Source organism: Carcharhinus amblyrhynchos, chromosome 5, assembly GCF_965287045.1.
Source record: "Carcharhinus amblyrhynchos chromosome 5, sCarAmb.v2.hapA, whole genome shotgun sequence".
NCBI lineage: Eukaryota > Metazoa > Chordata > Chondrichthyes > Carcharhiniformes > Carcharhinidae > Carcharhinus > Carcharhinus amblyrhynchos.
The window spans coordinates 74,684,269-74,712,033 of NC_137328.1; the positions used below are offsets into that span (position 1 = coordinate 74,684,269).

Here is a 27,765-nt window from a genome sequence, read left to right on the forward strand (position 1 = left end):
CAAATTAGAGCGGGCGACTTGGGAATAACAGTCAGTCTCTAATGAGAGATACATATGCAATGGGAAGTGGCTGTAGTGAAAACAAATAGGGTTGTCGTTGTATTGCTAGAAGCATCAGGTAAATATGAAGGCTGATGTTTTTAAGGCTGTGGTACATCCAATGCAAATTCATTCAAAGCCCGTTGTTGAAGTGGGAAATTAGATATCAATCTTTTACTTAATACTAGATTCATTTACAATATGCAACATTTCAAATGTCTGCCTCTTCCCTAATCAAACCCAGTGTCCTAGAAAGTGTTTATTTTTATGTGCCCATTTCACTTAATCAATCAACATTATTCAATCGTGTATCCGTAACTTGATAAGATTAAGAGACCATTAATAAATGCTTCTCTTTAAATTCATATTTTACAAAATAGAAACAAAATTTCAAAATTGATGAAAAAACTATTTTTCTCTATTCTGTATAATCCCACCATAATATAAAACATTCCTACTCTTGGAAGGCCAATAGTCTTTTTACATAAGCATTTACTTTTGTAAATAAGGCAATTGGTGACACGAGTTGATCTATTTTATTTGGGAAAATTCTTTTATTTCTAATTTCTCTTTTATACTAGCAAGATGAATCCTTGGGGCTGAATTTTATGAAGAGGTGGACTGCTTGTGCCCCCGAAATAAAGTTAGGTGGAAGAAGACTTGCCTATGCAAGCCCCTCCTTCAGCTGTGACATGAAGTGAATGGGCTAAATTCACTAACAGTGAAACTCCCACACTTCACTCGGGAAGAGGTCCCATATTCTGGAGCTCTTAGCCAATCTGGTCAGCAGCTCTGTCACTCCTGGCAGTGCCAGAGCTCAATAGTGGGCACTACTGGGGCTACAGCATAAAAGACAAACAGGAATATTAATGCCCCAAGAAGTTAAATCCCAGAGAATTAAGGCAAAAAGGAATTCTGTAGCTTAAAGGAGGGGGTTGGGGGAGGCGGTAGTGTGCTAGGCTCTGCCAGACAGGCGGCATAGGAGGAAGACAGGTAGCATCTCGGTGGGTGCATACGGGCATCCCCTAAATGAGGTGCCCTTTCCCTTCCTGCTCTTGTTCATACAGGTCATGAAAAACTGCCTGCCAATCCCACCCAGCTGCCCATGCCATCCATATTATAGCCTGGGCTGCATATTATTCAGGTCAATAAGCTTACTAGTGAGCTCAAGTTATCTTTAATTATTTATTTACATATGGCAGTCAGGCTCCCGATTTTGCCATCCTTCCAACTAGTCACACTCTGTCAACATACACCATAAAGATGTCTGAGAGTTTCCCTTGGTAGTACCAATAGAAATTTACTAGATCTGCTGCCAGTTGAATACAGCCTACTTTCAGCAAGACAGGCTTATTGATAAAGATTTTATGCTTGATGCATCATTCAATCCATAAACATATTTGCTTTATTTACACAGCTTTCCTTCTACATCAGCTGCCTCTTTTGGTGGTTTCAAAAAAACTCTACTCGGAATTTTTCACCCTGCAAAAATGCAGCTTTTAAATTGATCGACCTGCATTCTCAAGAATAGACGGTCAGCTGAGTTCAGAAACATTTCAGGATTACTTTTTCCACAATGAGGCAGTCAACATTAACATCTTGATTTCCAAGGTTCTCTTTGAAACTCCAAGCTGCTTGTCTCATTTTGGCCTTTTATATGTCTCATCTGGGAAGGACATTCTTCCTTATGTAGCTATATGTATGATAAGGCTGGCTGTCCTCTATCTGGCATTTCAGAGTAGACAACAAATTTTCCCATGGACCTATTAATAAGGATTATAGCCCGTAACCATTTGAAGCCAATTTGTTACGCAGATTGTCCATGTCAGTGCAGTTGTCAACTTAGTTTTTTGGATGGCTAAAATCTTATGAAGCGTCCCATAGATCACTGTGTGATATCCAGTGCTGAAAGAACATTCATCTGTGGTGTTCATGGTTACACAACCTGTATTTTCATTGATGTCATTGACACTGTGTGCCCCCCCCCCCCATTGTCTGTCAGAAAATTAGCCAGTCCTCCCCAGTCTGGTCCCTATCCATTTTTCCATAATTTTATCTACAACCATCCTTTTGTTCTTGTCATATATTACTGTAGAAAGATTGAACCTGGTTGCTATGTCTATTAAAGTGGAAAATTAAAATGTTTCTCTTCTTTTCCCACTCCTTTCAATCCATGGCTACTACTTCATTGAAGATTCATGCCAATGAGAGACATGCAATGGGTCATGGTGGCATCTTCCAATATCTTTTACATTTATGATATTTTTCACTCATCTCAATGCAATCAGGCAGAGTCAACATGGTTTTGTGAAAGGAAATCATATTTAACTAATTTATTGGAGTCCTTTGAGCAAGTGAAGAACAATGTGGATAAAGGGGAACCTGCAATGTTATGTACTCATTTCAGAGTAGAAATGACAGGATATATCGGATAAATACGTGGCTGAAGAGATGGTGTCAGGGGGAGGGTTTCAGATTCCTGGACATTGGGACTGGTTCTGGAGGAGGTAGGACCTGTACAAATTGGACACTTAATACTTGGGCAGGACTGGGACTGATGTCCTACGGGGACTGTTTGCTAGAGCGGGTGGGGAGGGTTTAAACTAATGTGCCAGGGGGATGGCAACCTATGTAAGGAGTCAGAGAACAAAGGAGCAAGGATAAAAACAAAAGGTAGAAAAGGGAATGAGAAAAATGATCGAGACACCAAGGACAAAGTTCAAACAGGGCTACAGAGAAAAATATGGGAGCAAGGCAAGCAGTGGTAAAAAGACAAGCTTAAAGGCTCTGTGCCTTAATGCACAGAGCATTTGCAGTAAAGTGGATGAACTAATTGCACAGATAGATGTAAACGGGTGCGATATAATTGGGATTACAGAGACATAACTGAAAGGTGACCAGGGGTGGGAATTGAATGTCCCAACGTATTCAATATTTAGGAAGGACAGGCATAAAGGAAAAAGTGGTAGAGTGGCACTGCTGGTTAAAGCGTTTGACAAAGTCCCGCTCAAATGATTATCATGCAAGATTAAAGCTTGTGGGATCGGGGGAAGTGTATTGAGATGGACAGAAAACTGGCTGACAGAGAGGAAACAAAGAGCGCCACTGTGCCACCTATAGATTAACTGTACATTTAAAAATACACCTCTCTTACAACTCTAACTTTTCCTTTCACAAAGTGCTCGTAACTTGATTTGTATCTGCAAAGAATAAAGAACAAATAAAATTACAGCACAGGAACAGGCCCTTCGGCCCTCCAAACCTGCACCGACCATGCTGCCCATCTTAATTAAAACCCCCTACACTTCCGGGGATCATATCCCTCTATTCCCATCTCATTCATGTACTTGTCAAGACGCCCCTTAAAAGCCACTACTGTATCTGCCTCCACTACCTCCCCAGAAACGAATTCCAGGCACCCAGCACTCTGTGTAAAAAAATCTGCCTTGTACATCTCTTTTAAAACTTGCCCCCAGTAATTGCCTTTTTCACCCTGAGAAAATGTTTATGACTATATTTGTCTCGTATCAGACAATACTAAACTTTTCCTCCACGTTAAAAGTCCACAATCTGGCTACGTTTGAGAGGTCCCCATTGTCATACCACCTTCTACAAAATGTGTGCTATAAACAGAACATCCCGCGATTTTTAAACAGCATCACGGAACAACCCGTGTTATTTTTATCAGCAAAGCTGACCAACCTGTGTTATTTTTAACAGCATCACGGAACAACCCATGTTATTTTTAATAGGATCACGAAACATCCCGTGTAATTTTTAACAGGACCATGGATCATCCTATGTTATTTTTAATAGCATCACAGAACATTCCATGTTATTTTTAACAGCATCACAGAACATCCCATGCTTCTTTGAATAGGATCAGTTTATAGAGCAGCAGAATTTACCCAATAAACCATTTCAACATCCCATCGCCTTTGGGTTGCGACCCCCACTTTGAAAAAGCCTGTTCTAGAGAAGGGCACAGCTGAGTTCAGGAATGATTTATCCTGATCTGAGGGATTGTAACCTTCTCCATTAATGTATCCAACAATAATGCTGAGATGGGGGAATTCTCATTTTTCATTACTCTTTGTATTTCTGTCAAAATTCTTCAGGAACAGATTTAGTCAAGAAAGGTATACTCATTAAATACCTGTACTACCTGACTCAGTAATCTCTGTACCCTTGAAGAGTCTACTTTCCTAAGACAACAATATCAGAGGCATTTCCAAAAAGGATAACAGTCTCATTCATTGCCGGTTAGAAGAATTTCATGATCGTGGGATCTACAGAGAAAGATTTTAACTTTTGAAGGTAGCATTTAATTATCAGGTGCTCACACGGTGAAGCCTTCCATTGTTTGCTGGAGCAGACGAGTGAAGGAGCAGAGAGACAGATAAGAAATTACCTGTTAAAAACCTGTTTAAATAAGTTTAAAGCACTTTTGTAGTAAGAACTTACCTTGTAGAACTGTTTAAATTATTTAAAAGCATTTTTGCGGGCTTTTTGTATCTACCGCTTTAAGAATTCTAAGAGAGTGGATTGCAGGGAGTTGTGGGGGAGCAGGCTTTTAAACAGCGCCAGGTTTAAAAGGAGGCCTGGTGTAGACAGCGGGCAGTGGAGTGAGAGGGAAGCAGAGTGAGATACTAGGGCTTAGGAGCAAAAGGGCTTGGGAGAAAAAGGGCCAGGTAAGTTCGTGTTGAAATTTTCAATATTACTACAGTGAATAATGGAGGGGCATGTGATGTGTTGTTTCTGTATGATGTGGGAGCTGGTGGATCCCAGGGTCCTTCCCAGTGACCATGTCTGCAGTAAGTGCAGGTTGCTGGAGGAGCTCCAGCTCAAGATAGATGAGCTGGCCTCTGAGCTACAGACACTGAGGCTCATCAGGGGGAGAGAGGGTGCCATTGTCAATGGGGTGCAAGTGACATCCACCCCCCCTAGACTGGCTAGCTCTAAGGGTCAGGAACAAGAGGGGGCTGCTGAGAGGAGGAAGGAGGGTGGGGAGCGGAGGAAGGGGGGTGGGGAGCGGATGCCTCAGCCTCTCAATCTGCATAACAGGTTTGAGGTTCTTGCTTCCAGTCTGGACGAGGAAGAGGGAGGTGAGGTCGGTGAGCAAACTGCAAACGGTACAGTGATGCAGCAGGACATAGGCAAAGAGAAGGTGATAAAGAACGTAGTAGTAATTGGGGATAGTGGGGTTAAGGGTATTGACACTGTCCTTTATCACAATGACAAAGTGCACAGAAGGGTGTGTTGTCTGCCTGGTGCTCGGGTCCGGGATGTCGCATCTGGGCTGCAGAGGAACCTGGAGTGGGAGGGTGAGAATCCGGTTGTTGTGGTACATGTGGGTGCCAATGACGTAGGCAAAATGCGAACTGAGGATCTGGGGAGGGAGTATGAAAAGCTGGGAATGGAATTAAAAAGTAGAACCGACAAGGTGGTTATCTCTGGGCTACTGCCTGAACCGAGTGCAGATGGGTGTAAGGTTGATAAGATTAAGGAAGTGAATGGGTGGCTCAGGGATTGGTGTGGGAGGAATGGGTTTGAATTTATGGGGCACTGGCATCAGTATTGGGGTAGGTGGGACCTGTTCGGGCGGGATGGGGTTGGTCTGAACCGTGCTGGGACCAGAGTCCTGGCGAATCATGTAAATAGGACTGTAGACAGGGCTTTAAACTAATTAGGAGGGGGGTAGGGTGCAAGTGTAGGTGACATTATGGGGTCTAAAGTTAAGGAGAGGGTACAGGTAAGGGAAGAGGCCGAGGATGTCCCAATAATAAATGGAGTAGGGGGCGTGAGTATGGTTGGTGGAGTTCTGGCAAATAGGGTCCAGGTGAAGGCTGGGATGAAGGCACTTTATCTGAATGCACGAAGCATTCGCTATAAAGCGGATGAGCTGGTGGCGCAGATCAGCACAAATGGATATAATCTGGTAGCCATTACAGAGACGTGGCTGCAGGGTGACAGGGACTGGGAGCTGAATGTCCAGGGGTATCAAGTGTTTAGGAAGGATAGGCGGGAGGAAAAAGGGGGGTGCATAGCTCTGCTGATTAAGGGTGGCATCAGGGTGGTAGCAAGGGATGATATCGGAGCCAAAGAGCAGAAAGTGGAATTGTTGTGGGTGGAGATTAGGAACAGCAAAGGGAGGAAGATGCTGATGGGTGTCGTCTATAGGCCCCCGAATAATGATCTGGAGGTGGGGCGGGCTGTTAACGCGCAAATAAGTGTGGCGTGCAGGAATGGAACGGCGATAATTATGGGGGATTTCAATCTACATATTGATTGGTCGACCCATGTTGGACGTGGTGGGCTCGAGGAGGAGTTCTTGGAATGCTGCCGGGATAGTTTCCTTGAACAGTGTGTGTTGGAGCCGACGAGGCAGCGAGCTATCTTGGATCTGGTGCTATGTAATGAGGCGGGTAGAATTAGGGACCTTGTGGTGAAGGATCCTCTTGGGGAGAGTGATCATTGTATGGTGGAGTTTCTGGTGTAGATGGAGGAGGAGAAAGTGGGTTCCCGGACATGCGTCCTTTGTTTGAACAGAGGGGAGTACCGTAGGATGAGAGAAGAATTGGCGGATGTTGACTGGGGGAGCGCGTTGGAAGGTAGGTGTGCTGAGGAGCAGTGGAGGATCTTTAAGGAGATCTTTCTTGGTGCTCAGCAGAAATTTATTCCAATGGTTAAAAAGGACCGTAGGAGGAGAGGTAATAAGCCGTGGATAACAAAGGAGGTGAAGGAAAGTGTTAAATTAAAAGCGGAGGAATTTAGAGTAGCTAAGAGTAGTGGGCGAGAAGAGGATTGGGAGAGGTTTAAATGTCAACAAAGATTGACAAAGAAATTGATAAAGGAGGGTAGGAGAAACTATGAAGCTGGGCTAGCGCTTAATATAAAAAAGGATAGCAAGAGTTTTTATAAATATATAAAAAGGAAGAGGCTGGCTAGGGTGAACGTTGGACCCTTAAAGGATAAGAGGGGGGACTTAGTGGTAGGGGATGGGGAAATGGCTGAGGTCTTGAATAACTTTTTTGTTTCGGTCTTCACGGAGGAGGACGTGAGCAATTTTCCGGGTGTTAGCGATGGAAAGGTGGTAGGACAGGAGGGTCTCAATGACATTATTGTTACTAGAGAGGAGGTGCTCGACAGACTGGAGGGACTGATTGTGGACAAGTCCCCAGGACCGGATGGAATGCATCCGAGGGTTCTGAAAGAAATGGCGGAGGTGATAGTGGATGCCTTGGTGCTTATTTTCCAAACGTCGCTGGATTCCGGGGAAGTGCCGGAAGATTGGAAAACGGCTAATGTTACGCCGTTGTTTAAGAAGGGTGCCAGGCAAAAGGCAGGGAATTATACGCCAGTTAGTTTAATGTCTGTTGTAGGTAAAATGTTAGAATCCGTCATCAAGGAGGAAATAGCGAGGCATCTTGAGGGGAATTGCTTGATAGAGCAGACGCAGCACAGTTTCGTTAAGGAGAAGTCGTGTCTGACGAATTTATTGGAGTTCTATGAGGATGTGTCTAGGGCGGTGGATAGAGGAGAGCCGGTGGATGTGATCTTTCTTGATTTTCAGAAGGCGTTTGACAAAGTACCTCACAAGAGGTTATTGCAGAAGATAAGGGGGCATGGAGTTGGGGGTAGGGTGTTAGCGTGGATAGAGGATTGGTTGTCAAATAGGAGGCAGAGAGTGGGGGTTAATGGGTGCTATTCGGATTGGCGGTTAGTGACTAGTGGAGTGCCCCAGGGGTCGGTGCTGGGGCCTCAGCTATTTACCATTTATATAGATGATCTGGAGGAGGGAACCGAGTGTATGGTGTCGAAATTTGCTGATGACACCAAGATTGGTGGAACGGCAAAATGCGCGGAGTGTGTGGAGAGTCTGCAGAAGGATCTAGATAGGCTGGGCGAATGGGCCAGGAACTGGCAAATGGAATTTAATGTTGGCAAGTGCGAGGTGGTCCATTTTGGTAGGAATAATGGTAGGAAGGACTATTACTTACGTGGCAAAAAACTGCAGCAGGCGACGGTGCAGAGGGGCCTCGGGGTCCTTGTGCACGAGTCGCAAAAACCCAGCCTGCAGGTGCAGCAGGTGGTCAGGAAGGCTAATGGGATGCTGGCCTTCATAGCGAGGGGGATTGAATATAAAAGTAGGGAGGCCTTGCTGCGGCTGTATAGGGCATTGGTGAGGCCGCAGCTGGAGTACTGTGTGCAGTTTTGGTTGCCGCACTTACGCAAGGATATTTTGGCCTTGGAGGGAGTGCAGAGGAGGTTTACTAGGCTGATACCGGAGTTGAGCTATGAGGAGAGGCTGAATAAACTAGGCTTGTACTCGTTAGAGTTTAGAAGAATGAGGGGAGATCTCATTGAGACGTATAAGATGATGAATGGGATGGATAGGATAGAGGCGGAGAGAATCTTCCCGCTCAGAAAGGACAGTAGGACTAGGGGGCACAGCCTCAAGATAAAGGGGGGGGGGGCGCGGTTTAGAATGGAGTTGAGGAGGAACTTCTTCACTCAAAGGGTGGTGAATCTCTGGAATTCTCTGCCTGTTGAAGTGGTGGAGGCTGCCTCGCTAAAAATTTTTAAGACGCGGGTTGATGGGTTTTTGATAAGAGAGGGGATTCAGTGTTATGGGGAGAGGGTGGGAATGTGGAACTGAGCCACGACAGATCAGCCATGATCTTATTGAATGGCGGGGCATGCTCGAAGGGCTAGATGGCCTACTTCTGCTCCTATTTCTTATGTTCTTATAATTGTGGGTGTCCCTTGGCCAACATATCGGTACACTGTCCCGTCCAATTCAACTTTACATCTACTTTGATACTTAGGTACTTGTAGATAGTAACTATTTCCCTGTCCACATCATGAAACTTCCACAGGGACAATACCCTTAACTGACGTTACCCTAAATTCTATAATTGGTTTTTCACCTTGTTTTCATTCAGTTGAAGAGAATTATTATTGTTATTTTAGAGACAACTGCACCTATAACTTGGGGCTTGCAGGAGCTTGTAGATGAAGGGAAATAACCCGGTTAGTTAGGTACCAACATAGGCCCACATTGGTGCCAGCAACATAGATAGGACTAGGAACAAGGTTCTGTTGGGGGCCAAATTGAAAAGCAGAATCCCACTAGATTGTTCATAGTTCATAGAACCCTTCAGTGCAGAAAGAGGCCCGTCAGCCCATCGAGTCTGCACTGAACACAATCCCACCCAGGCCCTACCCTCATATCCCTACATGTACCCACTAATCTCTCTAAACTATGCATTCCTGGACACTAAGGGGCAATTTCTTAGCATGGCCAATCAACCTAATCCGCACATCTTTGGACTGTGGGAGGAAACTGGAGTACCTGGAGGAAACCCACGCAGACACGAGGAGAATGTGCAAACTTGTTACCTGAGCCATGAGCAAAAGTGCATAGAATAAATAAGGTTGGAGAGATGAAAATGAAGAATACGATTAGGGAATTATATGCAAGGTTGATGAATTGGTGTTTGTAACAAATCTCTTCTGCAAACTGTTGAAGTGCAGCAACCATATAAAACAGCACCATTAAATTAATCTGTGAAAATTACGCTCATTATCAAACCTAAAACTTCTTGTAACTAGAACAATTCCCTCATGGATTCTCATGATTTATGGGGTATAGAGAAAGTGAGAGCTGTATTATTAGGATGGTCCTTACCTGAAACATGCTGGAACTAGTTTTTTGGTGTGTCATGGAGCTAAGGTGGTGAAGAGAGCTTTAAACTAAGTAGTGGTTCAAGGGAGGAATCATGTGAGAGAGGATTTGGTAAATTATAGGGAAAGGTAAAGGAAATCGTACAAGTTAACAATAGAAGTATTGATAATCTGTTGACTCTGTCTACACTTCCCGCTGCCTTGGAAAGGCAGCCAGCCTAATCAAGGACCCCATGCACCCCGGATATACTCTCTTTCACCTTCTTCCGTCAGGAAAAAGATACAAATGTCTGAGGACATGCACCAACCAACTCGAGAACAGCTTCTTCCCTGATGCCATCAGATTTTTGAATGGACTGACCTCATATTAAGCTGATCTTTCTCTACACCCTAGCTAGGACTGTAACACTACATTCTGCACTCTCTCCTTTCCTTCTCTTTGAATGATATGCTTTGTATAGCATGCAAGAAACAATACTTTTCACTGTATGCCAATACACGTGACAATAATGAATCAAACCACTGCTCCAACAACCACATTTCCACCTTCTTAACAAGGAATATTAATTTTTAAAATGTTGAAGTTGGATGAATGATGTCTTTAATAGTACTGGTGGGGAACCCCATACTCTGCTGAATGCATATTCAACTGTTTGAGAGGCTGTTCATTGGAACAACAGGGTGGAAAATGACATGTTAGGGGTTAAATCCAAGTTGGATACTAACTAATGCCATGATCTGCCTACTCTACATTCTTACTGCACACACCCATAAAGCCAGCAGTAAAGGCCCTCAGCAACATGGCATTCAGCACAAGTCACACTGTAAATGGGAGGAAGCATACAGATCACATCTTTCACCTCTACCAGCACCCGGAGCACAGACACTACTGGTGCTATAAAGTGTTATTTTGCAGGCACCATATAAATTTTGCCTGATGTAAGCATTTCAAAATTTTCATCTCATGATATAATTTTGCAAAGCCATGGAACAGAAGCGTCTAGAATATTGGATCACTACAGCTCCCTGAATGGAACGGATACATTCTGACAAATTAGATGCATTGCACAATGTGGATTCAACTCTCAAACAGTCCAAACCCAGGCTTTCAAATAAAATCTTTGTTGGCTTTAAAAAATATGAAAGAAAATGTCAGTGGTTCAATGTGTTCATACTATTTAGAAATGTGATTGTTTTTGTTCTGTTTAAAACCTTATCTTGGGCGTTACAAATTTCAGTTACTGAAAAAAAACTTGCAGCTGAATAAAAGCATTTTGAATGATTTATGGAAACCCAGTGAAAAGCCAGGAATATATTCTCACTGTAAAATAGCAGCTATTGTGTTTGTCAAAGGTGTGGTAAGGAAACGTTAACGTTGAATAGAGCTGTCACAGCACCATCTACAGGAGTAACAGCTATGGCAAATCTGGTATCTAATTGCAGTAAAAAGTCTGACAACACCAGGTTTTAGTCCAACCTATTTATTTGATAATAGACTCACAAGCTTTCGGGGTTAGCCCCTTCGTCAGGTGAATCTCCATTCACCTGACGAAGGGGCTAACCCCGAAAGCTTGTGAGTCTATTATCAAATAAATAGGTTGGACTAAAACCTGGTGTTGTCAGACTTTTTACTGTGTTTATGCCAGTCCAACGTCGGCATACCCACATCATGACATCTAATTGCAGTACAGTGGTATGAAATTATTTATGGTTAAATAGCAAATAATTTGGCAATTTGAGAAGTACACAAATAGTATTTGCCAGGGGCAGACTGAGGAGCTGGAAGTACAAAACTGAGGCACCACATTTCTCAGCTTGCAGAAGAACATAAATATAGCATGACAAGGTTTACATAGTCATTTTCATTAATGTAGACACTAGGTGGAATCACCTCGGAAATAGGCAAAGTCTGAAATTGGGCGGGAGAAGTGGGTTTCATGCCAGATCACCAGGGGAGTGGCCTCTGATTCACCCACACTGCCATGACCTCAGGTCTTTGATAACCCAAGCACCATATTTAAAGGGTGCCATTACTGCAGGAGCTAACAATCTGTAAGGGATGGAAAGGCTCTGGAAAATTATGGGCTCTGAAACAAAAAAAAATGCTACCCCCAAATTCAGTGACTTCTCTCGAGCATCTACTAGACAGAATAGTCATCCAGTGCCAATTCCTTCACTCCCACTCTGGATAAAGAACCTCATCCATCCAGCATGAGAGATTGTGACAGCAGTGATTTGATTTGATTTATTATTGTCACATGTATTAACATACAGTGAAAAACATTGTTTCTTGTACACCATACAGACAAAGCGTGCCATTCATAGAGAAGGAAACGTAACGTTACAGTCACAGTTAGGGTGTAGAGAAAGATTAATTTAGTGTGAGGTAGGTCCATTGAAAAGTCTGATGACAGCAGGGAAGAAGCAGTTCTTGAGTCGGCTGGTACATGACCTCAGACTTTTGTATCTTTTTCCTGACAGGAGAAGGTGGAAGAGGATATGTCTGGGTGCATGGGGTCCTTAGTTATGCTGGCTGCTTTTCTGAGGCAGCGGGAAGTGGAGACGGAGTAAATGGATGGGAGGCTGGTTTGCGCGATGGATTAGGCTTCGCTCAGAACCGTTTGTAGTTTCTTGCAGTCTTGGGCAGTGGTGGTCAGCTTCCCAGTGCAGGAAGAAAATGAATGAACTACTTTGCTCTGCCAATCACCCTCTCATCACTCTCAACTCTCACACTCAAACCTTGAGTAAAGGACTTGACTTGTAGACACCCTTGGCTGCTTCCCAGGTGTGCCTGTGAAAGAAAGGAGAGATCATTATACCTGGCTGTGGCCTGCGAAACAGGCGACACCCCTCACAGCGTGGTTATCTGACAGATGTTTTATTGCAGGATCTTCACTTGGTTGAGTTCCGCTGACCTCACCATCAGTACAGGAACAGTCCGCATCCTTGCCAACCAGTTGGGTTATTCTGTTCTAAATGTCTACAGGGATCTCATCCACTGCCAGCTCATGGGACATCATTAGTCACACTCACACACGCCTTCATCTCCTCAGCAGGCTGTGTCCAATCCAATCCATGGCACCACTCACCACCCACACATGTCAGGGCCCCTCCTCACCTGGCAGCCATCCTGCTTACATTCTTTTCACCTGTCATCATGCAGGACAAGTCAACTCATAACCAGAGGGAGCGATCTCAGACTGGTGGTGGAATGCCTAAACTGAACATCCTCACTGACCTTCAGAACAGAATAACCCAACTGGCCAGCAAGGATGTGGACCATTCCAGTGCTGATGGTGAGGTCAGCGGAGCTCAATCAAGTGAGGATCCTGCACTAAAACATCCATCAGACAGCCATGCTGTGAGGGATGTCTCCTATTCTGCAGTCCGCAGCCATGTGTAATGATTTCTTCTTTCACAGGCACATCTGGGAAGCAGCCAAGTGTCTATAAGTCAAGTCCTTTACTCAAGGCCCAAAGACACATTGAAGATTCATTTGGTGATACACTAATTGAAGTCCTGTCACAGTGCTCACCTACACCCTGCACAAAGAGACACTTTGGTGGGACATAATACTTGAATGGCCTTGGGTCACAAACTGGCGAGCACACTGCTCTGTCTGATCCACAGCATGCGGTGGCAGGAACCTCCTAGGAGGCTGACACTTGACAACTGGAAGCCAAGAGTCTACTGGTTCCAAGTCAGTTGAGGACTGTCTACACTTGGCTCTACCTCAGTTACTGGAGCTGCAAAGACAGGCTTGGAGAAATCTGGAAGTGATGTCTGCCACACTCCTCAGATTGCAAGGCACAATTGAGGAGTCTGTAAGCTTTCAGTCTGAGGTGATCATGCTGGCATGCCATCACATTGAGGTCAGCATTGGCCTTGGTCCAGGACATCAGTTCTACCAGATCAGTCAATTCACCAAAAACTCATTTTAAGGATTCCAATCATGTTCACCATCAAAGTCTGGTTTGAAACATAAGCCTTGTGCATTCTCTCAGTGGAGTCTGAGGTCACTGTTGGGCATAATCAGCTATACGCTCTGTGGATATTCCTTACCCCTAGGAGGTAAGAAAGCTTTGTGGATCCTGGAAGATGTCAGGGATCTGAGACCTGCTGAGAAAGTATGAGTCATGGATATACCTGTGCATCGTGCACGAACCCGGATAATCCATTTGTTATACTCGCAGATGAGCTGAGCATTGAGCAAGTGGAAGCCCTTGCAGTTCACATACAGGACCGATGGTTGCCGTGGAGATCTTAGAGCCACGTGAGTGCAGTTGCTGGCACCCTGCGCCTGTGCAAAACCACAAAGCCCAGTGCTCTTGATTGCTGGCTTGCCTAATCTCGACCAAAATTGACAAAGTTGTGTTCCTTGGTGAAGATGTTGTCTGTGACCACCTGGATACATTTGTAGGTGGAGGTTTGAGAGATCCCATGCAGGTCACCAATGGAGCTCTGGAAGGAGCCACTGCCATAGGAATTGAGCATCACAATCACTTTCACTGACACTGGCAGCGGATGCGCACTGTCTCTGAGGTGCCATATGTGAGTAACCAGTGCCTTTGACAATCACAGACTTTGGTGATGCTGGTTGTTGCTTGCAGGTAGATATTATCTTAGACTGCCTTCCAAGGCTTCGTGGTTAGATTGAACCATGAGGTTTACTGCTCAAAACCTGAATGACTACAATGGAAGGGGTTCTGAGCATTTCTCTCAGTGACAGTTCTACGCCCACCAGGAGCAATCACAGGTATTAGGATTTTGTGTTACTTGAACGGACATAATTTCTGCCTTGCCTGCCTCTCCCATCCCACCCCACACCAGTACTAGGGCCCTTGTCCTGAGGACCCCCCTCAGTGCTATCTTGTCACAGTCAGGTGTGGAAAATCGTGGCCATTGACTTTTCTTATTGAAAATAGACATGATCACAGAAATGTAATTTTTATCCCATTAAAAGCCATGTCTCTGTTCACACTGCCTGTTGCTGCCAAATTTTGTGTCACGTGTTTTGTTTATTTATGTCATGTCAGTTGTTGTCGTTAATCCTATGCTGGCAATTTCCTCACACATTCAAACTCTCTTGGACGATACTTTTCTGCCTTCCCCAGTAGGATTTGTCTAACTATGTGTCTTTCAATTTTTCCGACAGAAGTCTACCAAGGGGTCTGTGGTTTTGGATTACGTATTCAGACATGCAAACCTAATGGAGACAGACTACTTTGGTTTGCGTTATTGTGACAGGAGCCACCAAACGGTGAGTCATAAAAACAGGTGAGATGGCAGTGAGGGTTCAAGGAAGGCAGCTGCTGTAATTTATAGTAAAAAAAATACTGGTAATTTTTGACAGAATTAAATATTTCAGCCACTGCATTATTTTTCAACTTCATCTATGTGTTAAATGAGAAAATATTGCAGTTGAATAATTTAAATATACTTTTAGAACAATAGGAGCTTTGTAGCATAGACAGTATAATTGGTGCCATCAATTTGCATCATCCTATGTGATTGTCATTGAAGCTGTCAGTTATACCTACTTGCCTTGGCTGGATGAGTTATCTTGTCTCTTGATGTGGCACGGCAGGAATAATAAGCAACAAATTCAATATGAGCAGAGCGAAAAAAGACTTTCCCAACTGATTTCATTAATGTTAACATTGGAAGTAGTAAAGTTTACATGCCAAAATCTACCATCATCCCAACTCTGGGAGAAAGTGGCAGAAAACAGTTGAATTGAGGTCTGGATATTTGACCAGCATTTTAAATTCCAGCACTGATTAAAAGAACACAAACACCACTCATTGAAAATATTTCTCCAATTGCATCATACGTGCCTTCATCAATTTATTCTGTTTGTGGTGCTTCTACAGAAAATGTGATTATCATTTCTAGAATATGAATTTTGTTACTTTATGTTTCATGAAGACTACCTTTTAAGGCATGACAACAACAAACCTGTCTCATCAGCAGCTCATCAGTCTCATTGAAATGAGACATGAGTTTCAATGTCTTATATCAGATCCCTCTGACTTCTTCACTCAGGTACAAGGATTGTAACCTGTACATTGCATCAGCTGGATTCATGGTCTTGGTGCTGTTTGGAGTTTCCAATCAGATTTCAACCCCTGCCAATGCCAAAATAACTGTTATCAAAGTTCTAAATGTCTTTGTCACAAAAGGGAAATTATCCTTCCTCTACTTCTCGACCTGTCTGCAGTCTTTGCCATGCTTGTTTATACCACCATCCTACACAACTTCCCCTCCGTCATCCGACTGAGTGCCACTGCACTCATTTAGTCCCGTTCTTACCTTTGTAATCATAGCCAGAGAATCACCTACATTGGTTTCTCTTCCTACTCTCACACCGTTATCTCTGGAGTCCCTCCAGGTATATCCTCAGACCTCTCCTCCTTCTTGTGCAAGCTGTTCTTCAGTGACATCATCCAAAAACAAAACACAACATCCGCTTCCACATATCACTGATCACAGTTGTATTTTACTGCCACATCTCTCAATCCCTCCTCCACTCTCTCTAAATTGTCAGGTTGCTTGTCTGACATCCAATCTGAATGAGCAGAAATTTCCTCTAATTGAAGGCCACCTCCTGTTCCTGTTTCTTAGGTTCTTTTGAATACTGGGACATTTGAAGCCATTGAGTTTTTGAATCTCACCACAACCTCTGCCCCCCAGCCACTGATTCCATCCTTCTCTTCGAAATGTGTCAAATGCTGACCCAGACTGTTCACCACATTGGTGTCATGTTAGACCCCTCAATAAGCTTTCAACCACATGTCTGTGAAATCACTGATACCACTTATTTCCATCTGTGCCGCATCGCCTGACTCTATCCCTGCCTCAGCTAATCTGCTGCTGAAACCATCATCTGTACCTTTGTTTCCTCTGGACTTGACTTGCCTGATCAGGATAGTCTGGGAAGACCATGAGAAGGAAAAGGAAGAAAAGAATTACTTAATTACCCATCTTCCCAATAAAGACTCTAAATCTATTTATATGCAAATGTAATATGTTTCAAATCTGAACAGATCAGAATACATGATAATGCTGACAATGGGAATTTTTGTTTCTTAAAAGCTTTCACACGTTACTGCTATGAAATGAATTTGACTTATTTCTGAATCTATTATTACATTGCCAAATGAATCCATCTAAATGAGGCATACCTGATTTATTTTACACAGTATTGGCTGGATCCCACAAAAACGCTTGCTGAACACAAAGACCTCATAAACAGTAAGTAATGCTTCAATCAATTCTTGCAACAAACATTTGCTCCTTTCCAGTGCTAGTGAAAGTAGATTGACAGCTCACGGACTGTTGCCCTTGTGTATTTTTTAGCCTCTTTGCACCACATGACCAAAACAATGCAGATCATTTTGTGTTTTACTCTCTCTCAAATGAACTGATATATTTGGGGTTCAAATACATGTGAAAAGTAGTACATCAGTCTTTTGGCAAACTTTTTATGACAAATTGGTTTATTGACCTGGGCCATTCAAATTACTTCAATTGTTAGTGTTACATATTTGGGTCTGCTGTAAATCTCAGAATCAGAGGCGTGAGTTTCTGGAACAGATGTTAAACCAAGGCCCATTTGTTCTCGCAGGTGGATATAAAAGATCCAATGGAACATCAGGGGAGTTCTTGCCAATATTTATCCCTCAATCAACATCACAGAAACAGATTAGCAGGTCATTATCACCTTTTTGTCTGTGGGAGTTTGCTGTGCACAAATTGGTTGTATTTTCTGCATGACAACAGTAACTGCTCTTCAGAAGTACTTCATTGAATATATAATGCTTTGGGATATTCCTACGTTGTGAAAGGTGCTATATCAATTGAAGTCTTTTTCTCAAGCATTCTAAACATCTTTTGTGCAAGTTGCTGGAATCTGCTTTCTGTTTGCAAATCAGGTGGTGATATCAGTATGTATCCCTTCAATGTCGACTAAGCAATGAGATGAAGCCAGACATGAATTATTAAACGGCTGTGTTTCACAGAAGCAAACTGAAGGAACCTCCATTCTGATCAATTCAATCTGTGCGATTTATTTGTAGTACTGCAAAATAAACACTGCTGCATATCTATGAGATATCCTGATTGACTTGAACAGTGTTTTAAACCATCCTTCAGCGTTTCCTATCACTCCAATGCAATGAAAAGCCTTTTTTCTTTAATAAACTGATATTCTTCTATTTTCACAAATTTCCAACGACTGCCGTTTTCTCTTTATCCCTACCATTAAAGACTGGCTGAGAGATGGGGGTGAAGTGGTTTTCCGTTGCCTGACAAATTGATTATTTTTTATATTCTATACAGTAACAAACTAATTATCATCTTAACAACCTCATTTTTTTTACACAGAATTTAAGTGTAAGTTGCATGAATACACAACACTTTAACCACACGGAGAGCATCTTTTTCCCAGTCCCTTCAGTGAAAAAGTTGCCAAAAGATTCAGAAGCATGACAGGATGTTTGGTGTTATATCACAGCTAACATGGGTAAAATTGATGGCAATCAAGATGGGATTGGTTGAGGAAAATCCTTCAGGATGTTTGATTTGATCCTTCTACAAAATCAATCTTCATAGCTTTTAATTACAGCACCTTTGTGCTTATTTGATGAACGTCTACCCTTGTCTCAATTTTCCCTCTTGACATCCCTTCAGTCCTCTGTATGAACAAAATACTTGCTGATCTGAGTCCTTCACAGACCAGAATCCTTGCTGTCTTCATAGAATCATCATAGAATCCCTACGGTGCAGAAGGAGACTATTCAGCCTATCGAGTCTGCACCGACAACAATCCCACCCTGTCCCTATCCCTGTAATCCCACATATTTACTCCGCTAATCCCGCTAGCCTATGCATCCCAGGACACTAAGCAGCAATTTTGCATGGCCAATCCACCTAACCCCGAACATCTTTGGACTATGGGAGGAAACTGGAGCACCAGAGGAAACTCTCTCAGACATGGGGAGAACCTGCAAACTCCACACGGACAGTGACCGCCTTGTCCTGGTTATCTCCAGGTATTTTCCTGGATTTGCTTTATCTGTCCCCAGAAGTGTCTCAGACATATTTGAATTGGTGAGATTTGATTTGGGCAGTATTGCGCTAATCACCGGTTGTCCAGGTCATGTCAACATATTTTTGAGGCTAAAGATTCCGAACTAAAGTTGTAATTAAATCCTAATATTCTCTCATTCTATCCTCTGATCAACTTGCCACATGCTTCATGCTTGGAATCGTATTTTTGCTTAAAAAGAGCAATGCTGGTCTACACTGATTTGGAGTCTCAATGTATTATGTTCTGTTTTTCTGAAACAAGCCTTAAATGAGAGTTCAGTGTATAACCACCACTAAGGATGAACAATACAGTAAACTTTCTGTTATCCAGCGCCCTATCAATCAGAATTCTCATTATCAACTGGAATTCGGGGGTCAGGTCTGTTTTTTGATTGGCCGGGTCAAATTCAGTGTTATTGGCAGCCTGTCCTCACTGTGGTCTCAGCCTTCCTCTGCTCGCCCCTCTGTGCCACTCACTCAATTCATGCACCCCGCGCCTCTGAGACTACAACATGTCCTTGTCAGCCTTGACACCCCCCAGCCCCCCTTCAGTCCCAATCTCCCCCTGCAGCCTCCATCCCCAAAAGCAGGCTACTCTCCTCCCCCCCCCCCCCAGGGCCACTCACTCAGCCCTACACGTAGAGTGGCAGTGAGACCCCCACCCCCACCAATCGCACCCAGAAGTCCTGTCCCCCCCCATTAAACCCTGCTCCCTTGGCATTGTTCCAAGCCTGGTGGGCAGTGCCAAGATGTCTTCTGGGCATTGGCACTTTGTCCCTTGGGCAATGCTGGGGGCCCAGCCTGGCACTGCCAAGGAGGCACTCCTCTGGGTGCCCAACCCTCTTGGGGGGGGTGGGGGGCCTCGATCATCCCTCCTTCACTGCAGTGGGGTCGGGCTGTCAGCTCCCCACATGTGGGGAGCTATACTAAACACTGCTGGAGTGAAATACTCCTGGCGGGGGTGGGGGAATGGCTGGCAGTCCTGGAGATTTCAATCCCGGGTTCGCTAATGGCATTTAAATGATATTAAAATGAAGGTCTACATTAAGCAGCTCCGCACTGATTGTTGGCGCGTATCTGACGGTGCAGGAAACCTGGCTGCTGGAGACGCATGGAGGCTGTGGTGCCCACCGGGTAGTCCGCAAAACAGTCTCCGCTGCGCTACAATAGCAGCTCAGAGGGCTGGGAGGATGGCCCCATGTCTTTTACTCACTTGATACGATTTTGAACAATGTGACTAATTCATCATTGATTAACTGGTTTGATTCCTTTGTCACGGACTGTTCACATTGAAATCTATCTTTTGCGGCAGCACATCAGAATATTATAGACGTTGGAATTTTAAGTATATATGTGAATTTTAAAAGTTTAAAACATCCATATATATGATTGCATCCTATTTCAAAGTTCCTTTTATTTTTTGTAGCTGGCCCACCCTATACATTATATTTTGGTGTAAAGTTCTATGCAGAAGATCCTTGTAAACTTAAAGAAGAAATAACAAGGTAACAAGATGTTAAAAAAAAGACTTTGTTTTTTAAGTTATATATGACTGAACATTGTGTTTTTCTGCTCAGTAGACTTGACAGAGTGCTGGAAAGCCAGTTTAAATTACCTTTACAATTTGCCTTTTGAAAATTGTTTTTAAATGAATGGATTGAAAAGTAGGAACATTTCTTGCATGCAACAGATTTTACAGAGAAGTATTATTAAGATGGAATTGCAGGAACTGGGGGAGTTAGTTTGTGAGTGCGGATTGTTAAGAGTGTTTGGCAGTGATTCCATTTCTGCTCTTTTTATTTCTATTGCAGGCAGTAACCAATTTATATGAAACCTTTAATATCTACCTGGACTGTGTGAAAGGAAAAAAGTTTATTTAGCACCCATAGTGGGTCAAATTGTAATACTTAATTTTGACTTCACCCCCTGCTGTAAATTTATAATTTCCATCTCTCACTGAAGTTCTGCCCCACTGGGGAAGCGAATGGTGATACATATGATAAGGGCAAGGCAGGAAAGTCAGTCAGAAATGTTTGGCAAACGTGCCTTGGATCTTTGGATTTTCATTCTGAGAATGCAGAGGGGTGTTGACTTGCGTAAAGCCCATTTCCCCCAAAACAGTGTTGAAGCAGTTACAGGGGCTGCTGGGTGCTGAGGTGGGCTGGTTAAATGGCTTGCCCTGGTATCCTAGGAATTTATTCCAGTTACAATAAAGACAAGAAAGCACAAAGTCCTTGATTCCTCACCCCACATACCCCTTCACTCCCCACACACTCTCCGTGCCCCATTCATGCTAACCCATGCTACCAATCTTGCTTAAAAATTGGTCTTAAAATAGTCCTTCTCATCTCAAATAACAGGTAGCTTTAATATTAGTGAATTGTAAAAACCTATCATTTTTCAGCTTCTCTCCTCAACTGCTCTGGTGACAGAGATTGTTGGGAGGGATAGGAATGTGGTGCATGGGTTCAGGCCCTTCTGTATCTGGATTACGTTGTTCACTTCAGTGGATTGAGCTGGGTCTGATCAAGAGCCATTTGGGTATTTAGTGGATGTAAACAAGTATATTTTTTGATGGAATGAGCAGCTCTCGATTAGGCCTAACACTGCCTCCCATTGAAATGGATTGGTGCACATACAAGTGGAGGTAGCACAGGGCCTGACACTACAGGTCGCTTCAATAATGTACTATTATTTCTGGAATTGCAACAAATCATCAATTAATTTCAACATTAAAGGGACAAGTGTGTTTCCTCTGAAGAAAACTGTTCCAGTATCGTTGTCTTCTCAGATTATTTTAATGTTTTAATTGTCTAAGAGCATTGAGATAAGTAAAACAGAGCGCATGGGTGGAACTTAATGGCCTCCCAGCTGAGCCTGGAGGCAGGGGGTTATGTGATTGGGCAGGAAGTGTAGGGTGGAGATCCTGCCACCCACCGTCTCCCTCTAATCAAGTCTGGGACAGAAATGCTTGCTGGCAGCCTTCCCATCCGACGGCAGTTGAGGCCCCTAAGCCAAGAGCCTCATTTCAACACCACTGGTATATAACCAGTAGTTGGTGGGGGCTCACCACTTGGAGAGGCTGTCCAGCAAACACTGACAGTGATTATGTGTAGGACCCCCATTCACAAACTGTGCCCAATTGACGAACCCAGCATCAAGAAGTGGGGATCACCACAGAAAGCCCTCCACTCCTGCCCTTGATTTTGACCACTTTCCTGTGACCTCCATCCTGCCCCACACTCTCCTCTCTCCAGGGATCTATTGGCAATTCCTGGTGAAGGCCTGGGGCAGTGCCGTTACTGAAGAGCAGGATCCCCACCCTAGTGGGTGCTTAAACAGATAAGAGGTCTGACACTGCCCAGACAATTACCTGATTGAAATATAATCATGTCAGGTTCCCCAGACAAAACAATGTGGGCCTCCCACTGATTTTCCAGCCAGTAGGTGAGACCCTATCTCCCAAATTAAATCCCAGCCAAGAGATTGTTTTCCAATTATAGATTGATTTAACAGAGAAGTTGGCTACGTTGATGAGGTCCAGGTTTACAGTTTCTTAATTGATCTTTTTCTTTTTCATTTTAGATACCAGTTTTTTCTTCAGGTCAAACAGGATGTCCTTCAAGGTCGATTGCCTTGTTCTTTAAACATTGCAGCACAACTGGGTGCCTATGCTATCCAATGTAAGTGGACCATTCAAACAGTTTTATATGTTATATGAGCTTTAATGAAGGATTACTGTTAAAGTGGCTATACTATTAACACTCGTCTGTTTAAAAAACTCTAAGTTAACTCCATTGAAGAACAACGTGTATTAGACCTGTAGGAAAAATAGTTGCTTTGGACTTTCTGCTTCATTAGGTCTGGAAGGCTCCTGATTTTCATTCAGATGCTCCCTTTGCACTCTCGGAGCATTTATTTAGGAATTCTGTTTCCCAATCCCTGAGTTTGACTGTTAATTTTAATTGTCAGAAAATCACAGGTTGGGGATTTGGAACATCTTGATATATGCTCGCAGTGTGTAACAGGGGTGTAAAAACTGGAAATCTGAGCCAGTATATCCCAATACAGTGAAAAGTTCTGAGTATTATAACTGGTAGTGTCAGAGGGCCAGATTTTCACACCCGATTCAGGAGTGCAGGTATGGAGAAATGCCTGATCTCACAAAACCTCAGCAACTCGCCAAGTCTCCTTTGCTGAATTGTTGCAGTTCATGTGTTGTAGGAACACTGTAATGGTATGTGTACATTTTATATTGTTAATGTGTTATATATATAAAATCTGTGTAGGTAAGGAAAGCTGTGAATGTGAGTAATGAAAGAGTAATTTGTAATGAGGCCTTATAGTGGGATTTAATTTACAGGTAAGCAGAGAAAGTTTGAAATTTACTTTCAGGGTGTAAAGTTTGAAATTGTTGCGGAATTATTGTCTTTCAAAAGAGGTTCAAAGGCATTCAAGCATCTTACAGGAGTTGTGAGTAAACAGGGCAGACTGTTTAAATTTTATTGATTCCAAATTGGGGTAATATGTTAATATTTTAGAAAACTAAGCTTAGGGAATTTGTGGAGACAGTAGAAAGCAAACTATAACCTGCCCCCATTGCTCCAAAAATCGTGAATGCAAGTTTGTGTGTGTGAGGCGCATTTGCAGGCTGCTGCGGGGATGGCGGTTTGCTGGAATCACGACTCTGGTACCATTTTGACAAAAGCATATAGAGCCTTTCTAGCGTTGTGAAAATTGAGGCCACAGTCAGTTTTCCATGGTGAGAGAAATACAGAGATGTGGGGTGGAATTCTACCAATAACATTTCTAAGCATGAGCTCATGTGAAAAGTGAAGTAACTTACACTGGTTTTTCAGTGGGAGTTCAGAGAAGAATTTCCCACACTCTGTAGGGACCACCATATGAATATCATTATAAACCAGGGGGCCTATCCCCACTGGAGAGGCTGAAATCAGCGTGCTGAGCAGGTCACGGTACATGCAGTGATCCGTCAGTGCTGAGAGCGGTGCATGCGCAGTGGCCCCGCACTGAAAACCTCTCAATTGCTGGCCAGCTCAATCACTGGCCCATCCCCCTGCTCCCTGGACCATTCCTGGGCCTGCTCCAATCTCCAGCCTCCCACCCACCCCCCCTCGGGAATCCCAACACCACCCCCAGCCCCCCGCCGCAGTGCCGACCGCCTCCAGCTGACTGACCCCCCTCCTTCCCCCCAGCTGGTCCAATCACTGCCCTCCCTCCTTCACCCTCCGATCCCTATGCAGACTGGCAGCAGGACCTTCACCCCCACTGACCGCTCCCATCAGGCCTAGCCCCATATGCCCCATCCCCTTGGCTTTGCTCCTTGCCCAGTGGGCAGTGCCAGTGTGCCCCTTGGGCATTGGCACTTTGCCTGTTGGGCAGTGCTGGGAGCACAGGCTGGCACTGCCAGGGCCAATGCCCAGGGGCACCCTCCACCCTGCCGCTTGACCCTGTGGGGGGCCTCGATTGGCCTCCCTACACTCGGGGTTGATAGTTCCCCGTTAGTGGGAAGCTACCCTAAACACCACTGGAACGAACCATTCTGGCAGTGGGAGATACTATCGGGCCAGGAAACTTCAGTCCTGGGCCCACTAATCACTTTTAGGTTATTTGCAAATGAAAATGGATTTTTGTCTTCCCACAGATTCCTGGTGCTGGGAGACATTAGTGGGGCACGAACATGCGTGGTAACTCCATGAGTCTGCCAATGTTAGAATCTCCGGGGAGAATGGGAGAATCGTGACCATGGGGCGGGATTTTCTGGCCAGGTTCGCCCCAATACTGGAAAATTTTGCCCGAGGTCAACGGACCTTGCATGGTTTTTGTCCTGTCCACTATGATTCTTGTGGCGGGCGGGACAGGAAAATTCTGCCAGTGACCTGAAATGACTTGTAAGATGAAATGTACATGTGGAACAGTTAACATCAACTTGAAAATTAGAACTTAAATTAGACAGGTTGATTCATTTTTGTTATAAGCTAATCCTTTAAAAAACTATTATGCAGCTTCTAATGCTTTCCACTCATGCATACCTACATATTGGCTTTAATTCACAGGAGCTTTACATGTCTTCATAGTGTTATAGGACTGTGTAATGTGAATTAGCTGGAAAATGAGTTGGATCAGTGCATGCTCTGACTAAACTTCAGTTGCTATTATATTTCACTAAAGATCAGTGCTTGCATTGCCAGCTCTTTCTGTGCAGTGCTATGTCTGACTGCATCCTAAAAGTACGTTTGTCGAATTCTGCTTGGTTTACTTTTTACTTGTAACTTTCTGCTCAGGACTTTGGGATTTTGTGCTATCACGTATGTTTTGTGTTGAGATTTTCTATTTGCGCATTTGCCAGCTGCAGTTTCCCTCCACTCATTTAAGAGGGCAAGAAAACCGCACGATGGTAAATACAGGAGTGGCCAACACCATTCCCTGTATCTGAGGGACACATATAAATTTTCCCTTTTGTTGACTTGTTGGAACATTGTTTATTTTTTATGTTCTATTTTACACAGAATGTTTGGAAAATTAGTTAGGAAAGAATTGATAATTAGCATAACATTCCTGAGTGCTGATCTGCTTATATCATAGGGAAAGAGGAACCTTAAATAATGATCTGGATTTTGTGTTGTTAATGAAATGTAACTGCCTGCATTCACCATCATTACATCTCTCAAACGTATAGTGACTTGTGGAATCTGCAGTTAAATGCAAAGATCCAGAAATTGCTGTCATTGATTCTACATTTCCCATCGGATGTGATGTTTAAGAGTTGCTAGTCTGCAATCAAGTAGAAATTACTGAAGATGTGACCTCATCCTTTGATGCTATTAATCTCCCTATAAAAATGCTTGAAAAAGTTACGTATTGAACACAGCATAACTGCATTCTCAACAATGTGCTAAATTCATTGTTACACCTGAAAAGCAAATCTGTCCTGGAAAACTAATTTAACATTTGTGAAATGTTTAATTTCTCCAATAGGATCGAAAAAATATTTCCTAAGTTTGTTTATGCTTCTGTTTGAATCCCATATAAATATGCTTCAATACTTATTTAGCTCCCCATAAAATTTATTTGGAAGTTAAGAATAATATAATCCTGGTTATGAGTTTGAGACTAACGCAATGTTATTGCTGTTTATCCTGCTTGATGATGTCAATGTTGCTGAGTGCCTGGTGATTCCCTTGACTTGCTGCCAGATTGGGAAAGTACAAATCCATGTCATAAAAATCGTTAGATCTTTATTTTGTAAAGGTCCACAAAATGTTTTGAAGGCACAACTGAACTACACATTGGACAGAAATAAGAAAGGAACAATGTTACTGATGGATGAAAATGAACAGAAATGACAGATTTGCTATATGCTGGCAGACTTTCCAATGAGCACGACAGCATTAATCAACATCTTAGTGCAAGCATTTTGAGAACAACTTTGTTTACTTGCATTGCGGATAGTGTATTAGTGTTTTAACATTCAGAGCTAAATGTCTTAATTTCTTTTAAATTAGGAAACCTAAATTACAGTGTGGTGCTCATGATTTATAATACCTGTGCATCTAAATATTAAATGAATTCTGCAGTGCTGGGTATTAAAATAATACCAGTTAATTAAATTGGTTGTAAATGTGAATGCAGAAATATGATTGATTATTATTTTCTCTCTATTCAGCTGAACTTGGAGACTATGATCCTTATAAACACACAGCGGGTTATGTATCTGAATATCGTTTTGTTCCTGATCAGAAGGAGGACCTTGAAGAAGCAATAGAACAATTTCATAAAGCATTAACGTAAGGGCATTCTGGTTTTTTTTGACAAAGAAATCAAGCTTCAGGAAGAAGTAGCTAATTTTATAATGTATACGGGATGTTTCTAAACTAGCTAGAAAAGGATGTAATACAATCTTTTGTTATTATTAAGCACAGTTGTTTATATTAATGACAAAAAATTTTCACTAGAAACCACTGCTCTGGCAGACTTTCTAACATGTGGTATGAGATGCGGCCCTTGAGTGTTTCACACTGAAGGAAAACGCCTAAAAAATTTACTCCTGCTTCGCAAACAACATTCTTTGAAGAAATAAATGATAACCTGATTTCATATGGCGTGATGGTTATATCACAAATAACTGTAGATATCGTACAGTGCTGGAATGCCACAAGCTTGAGTTAGCTTAACTGTTTCATTCAAAGATATGGGGTGAAAAATTGGAATCATTTTCTCTTGTTTGAGCATTTTGAGTGACCTTAAGAACTTCAAAGTGGTGTGAACAACATATGCAAACTTCTGGCCAAATCGCACTTGATGCCTTCCTGACGTGGGCTTTAGCATGCGAGTAATGAGTGTCTGTCAGAAGTATGTAGAGATGGGAGATCTTGACACCAAACATGTATGCATCAGTGGTTTAATACCAACAGTGTGGCCAGTGATATTTCAAGGGATCATCAAATACTTACAGATTAGTTATTGCTTGATTTATTTGAAGAGTTGCAAAGATTGTACATGTGTTTAAGTGCTTTCAAGTTGCAAAAACCACAGGGAGTGATTTGGCAAGTGTGAAGGATAATCTGCTCATTTCAAGGCTTCTGCTGGTACAGATTTACTAGCAGCTATTCCCATGAATGTAACATTTTTAGGACAGAGGTACAGAGAACAGGACAAGCTGGAGTATGGTGGAAACCAGAAGGGCTCCTAACTGGAGAAAATATTTGCTCGGGCTGGTCAAGGAGTCATTTTCGTCCCTGAACCTTACTGAAGAATTATGGGCTGAAACTTAACAGTCAGAATCATTGGAGGCTTTCAAAAGAGAATCGGACAATTACCTGAAGAGAAAATATTTGCAGAGCTACAAGGAAAAGCCAAGACGTGAGACTAGCTGAGTTGCTAGAAGGCTGACTCTCATGTTGTTGATTGAATGGCCTCTTTCTGTGC

At 43.1% G+C, this 27,765-nt stretch overlaps 1 protein-coding gene across 4 annotated transcripts in view; it reads left to right on the forward strand.

Annotated features, from left to right (window-relative positions):
- The window catches only part of epb41l4a (erythrocyte membrane protein band 4.1 like 4A), a 189,400-nt gene that overhangs the window by 64,848 nt on the left and 96,787 nt on the right, over positions 1–27,765 (forward strand). For all 4 annotated transcript variants that reach the window (XM_080189021.1, XM_080189022.1, XM_080189023.1 and 1 more), the window contains exons 3-7: positions 14,882–14,986; positions 16,929–16,980; positions 20,243–20,321; positions 22,402–22,499; positions 26,504–26,624. In XM_080189021.1, the coding sequence (XP_080045147.1) occupies positions 14,882–14,986; positions 16,929–16,980; positions 20,243–20,321; positions 22,402–22,499; positions 26,504–26,624 (455 nt within the window). The remainder of the gene's footprint in view (positions 1–14,881; positions 14,987–16,928; positions 16,981–20,242; positions 20,322–22,401; positions 22,500–26,503; positions 26,625–27,765) is intronic.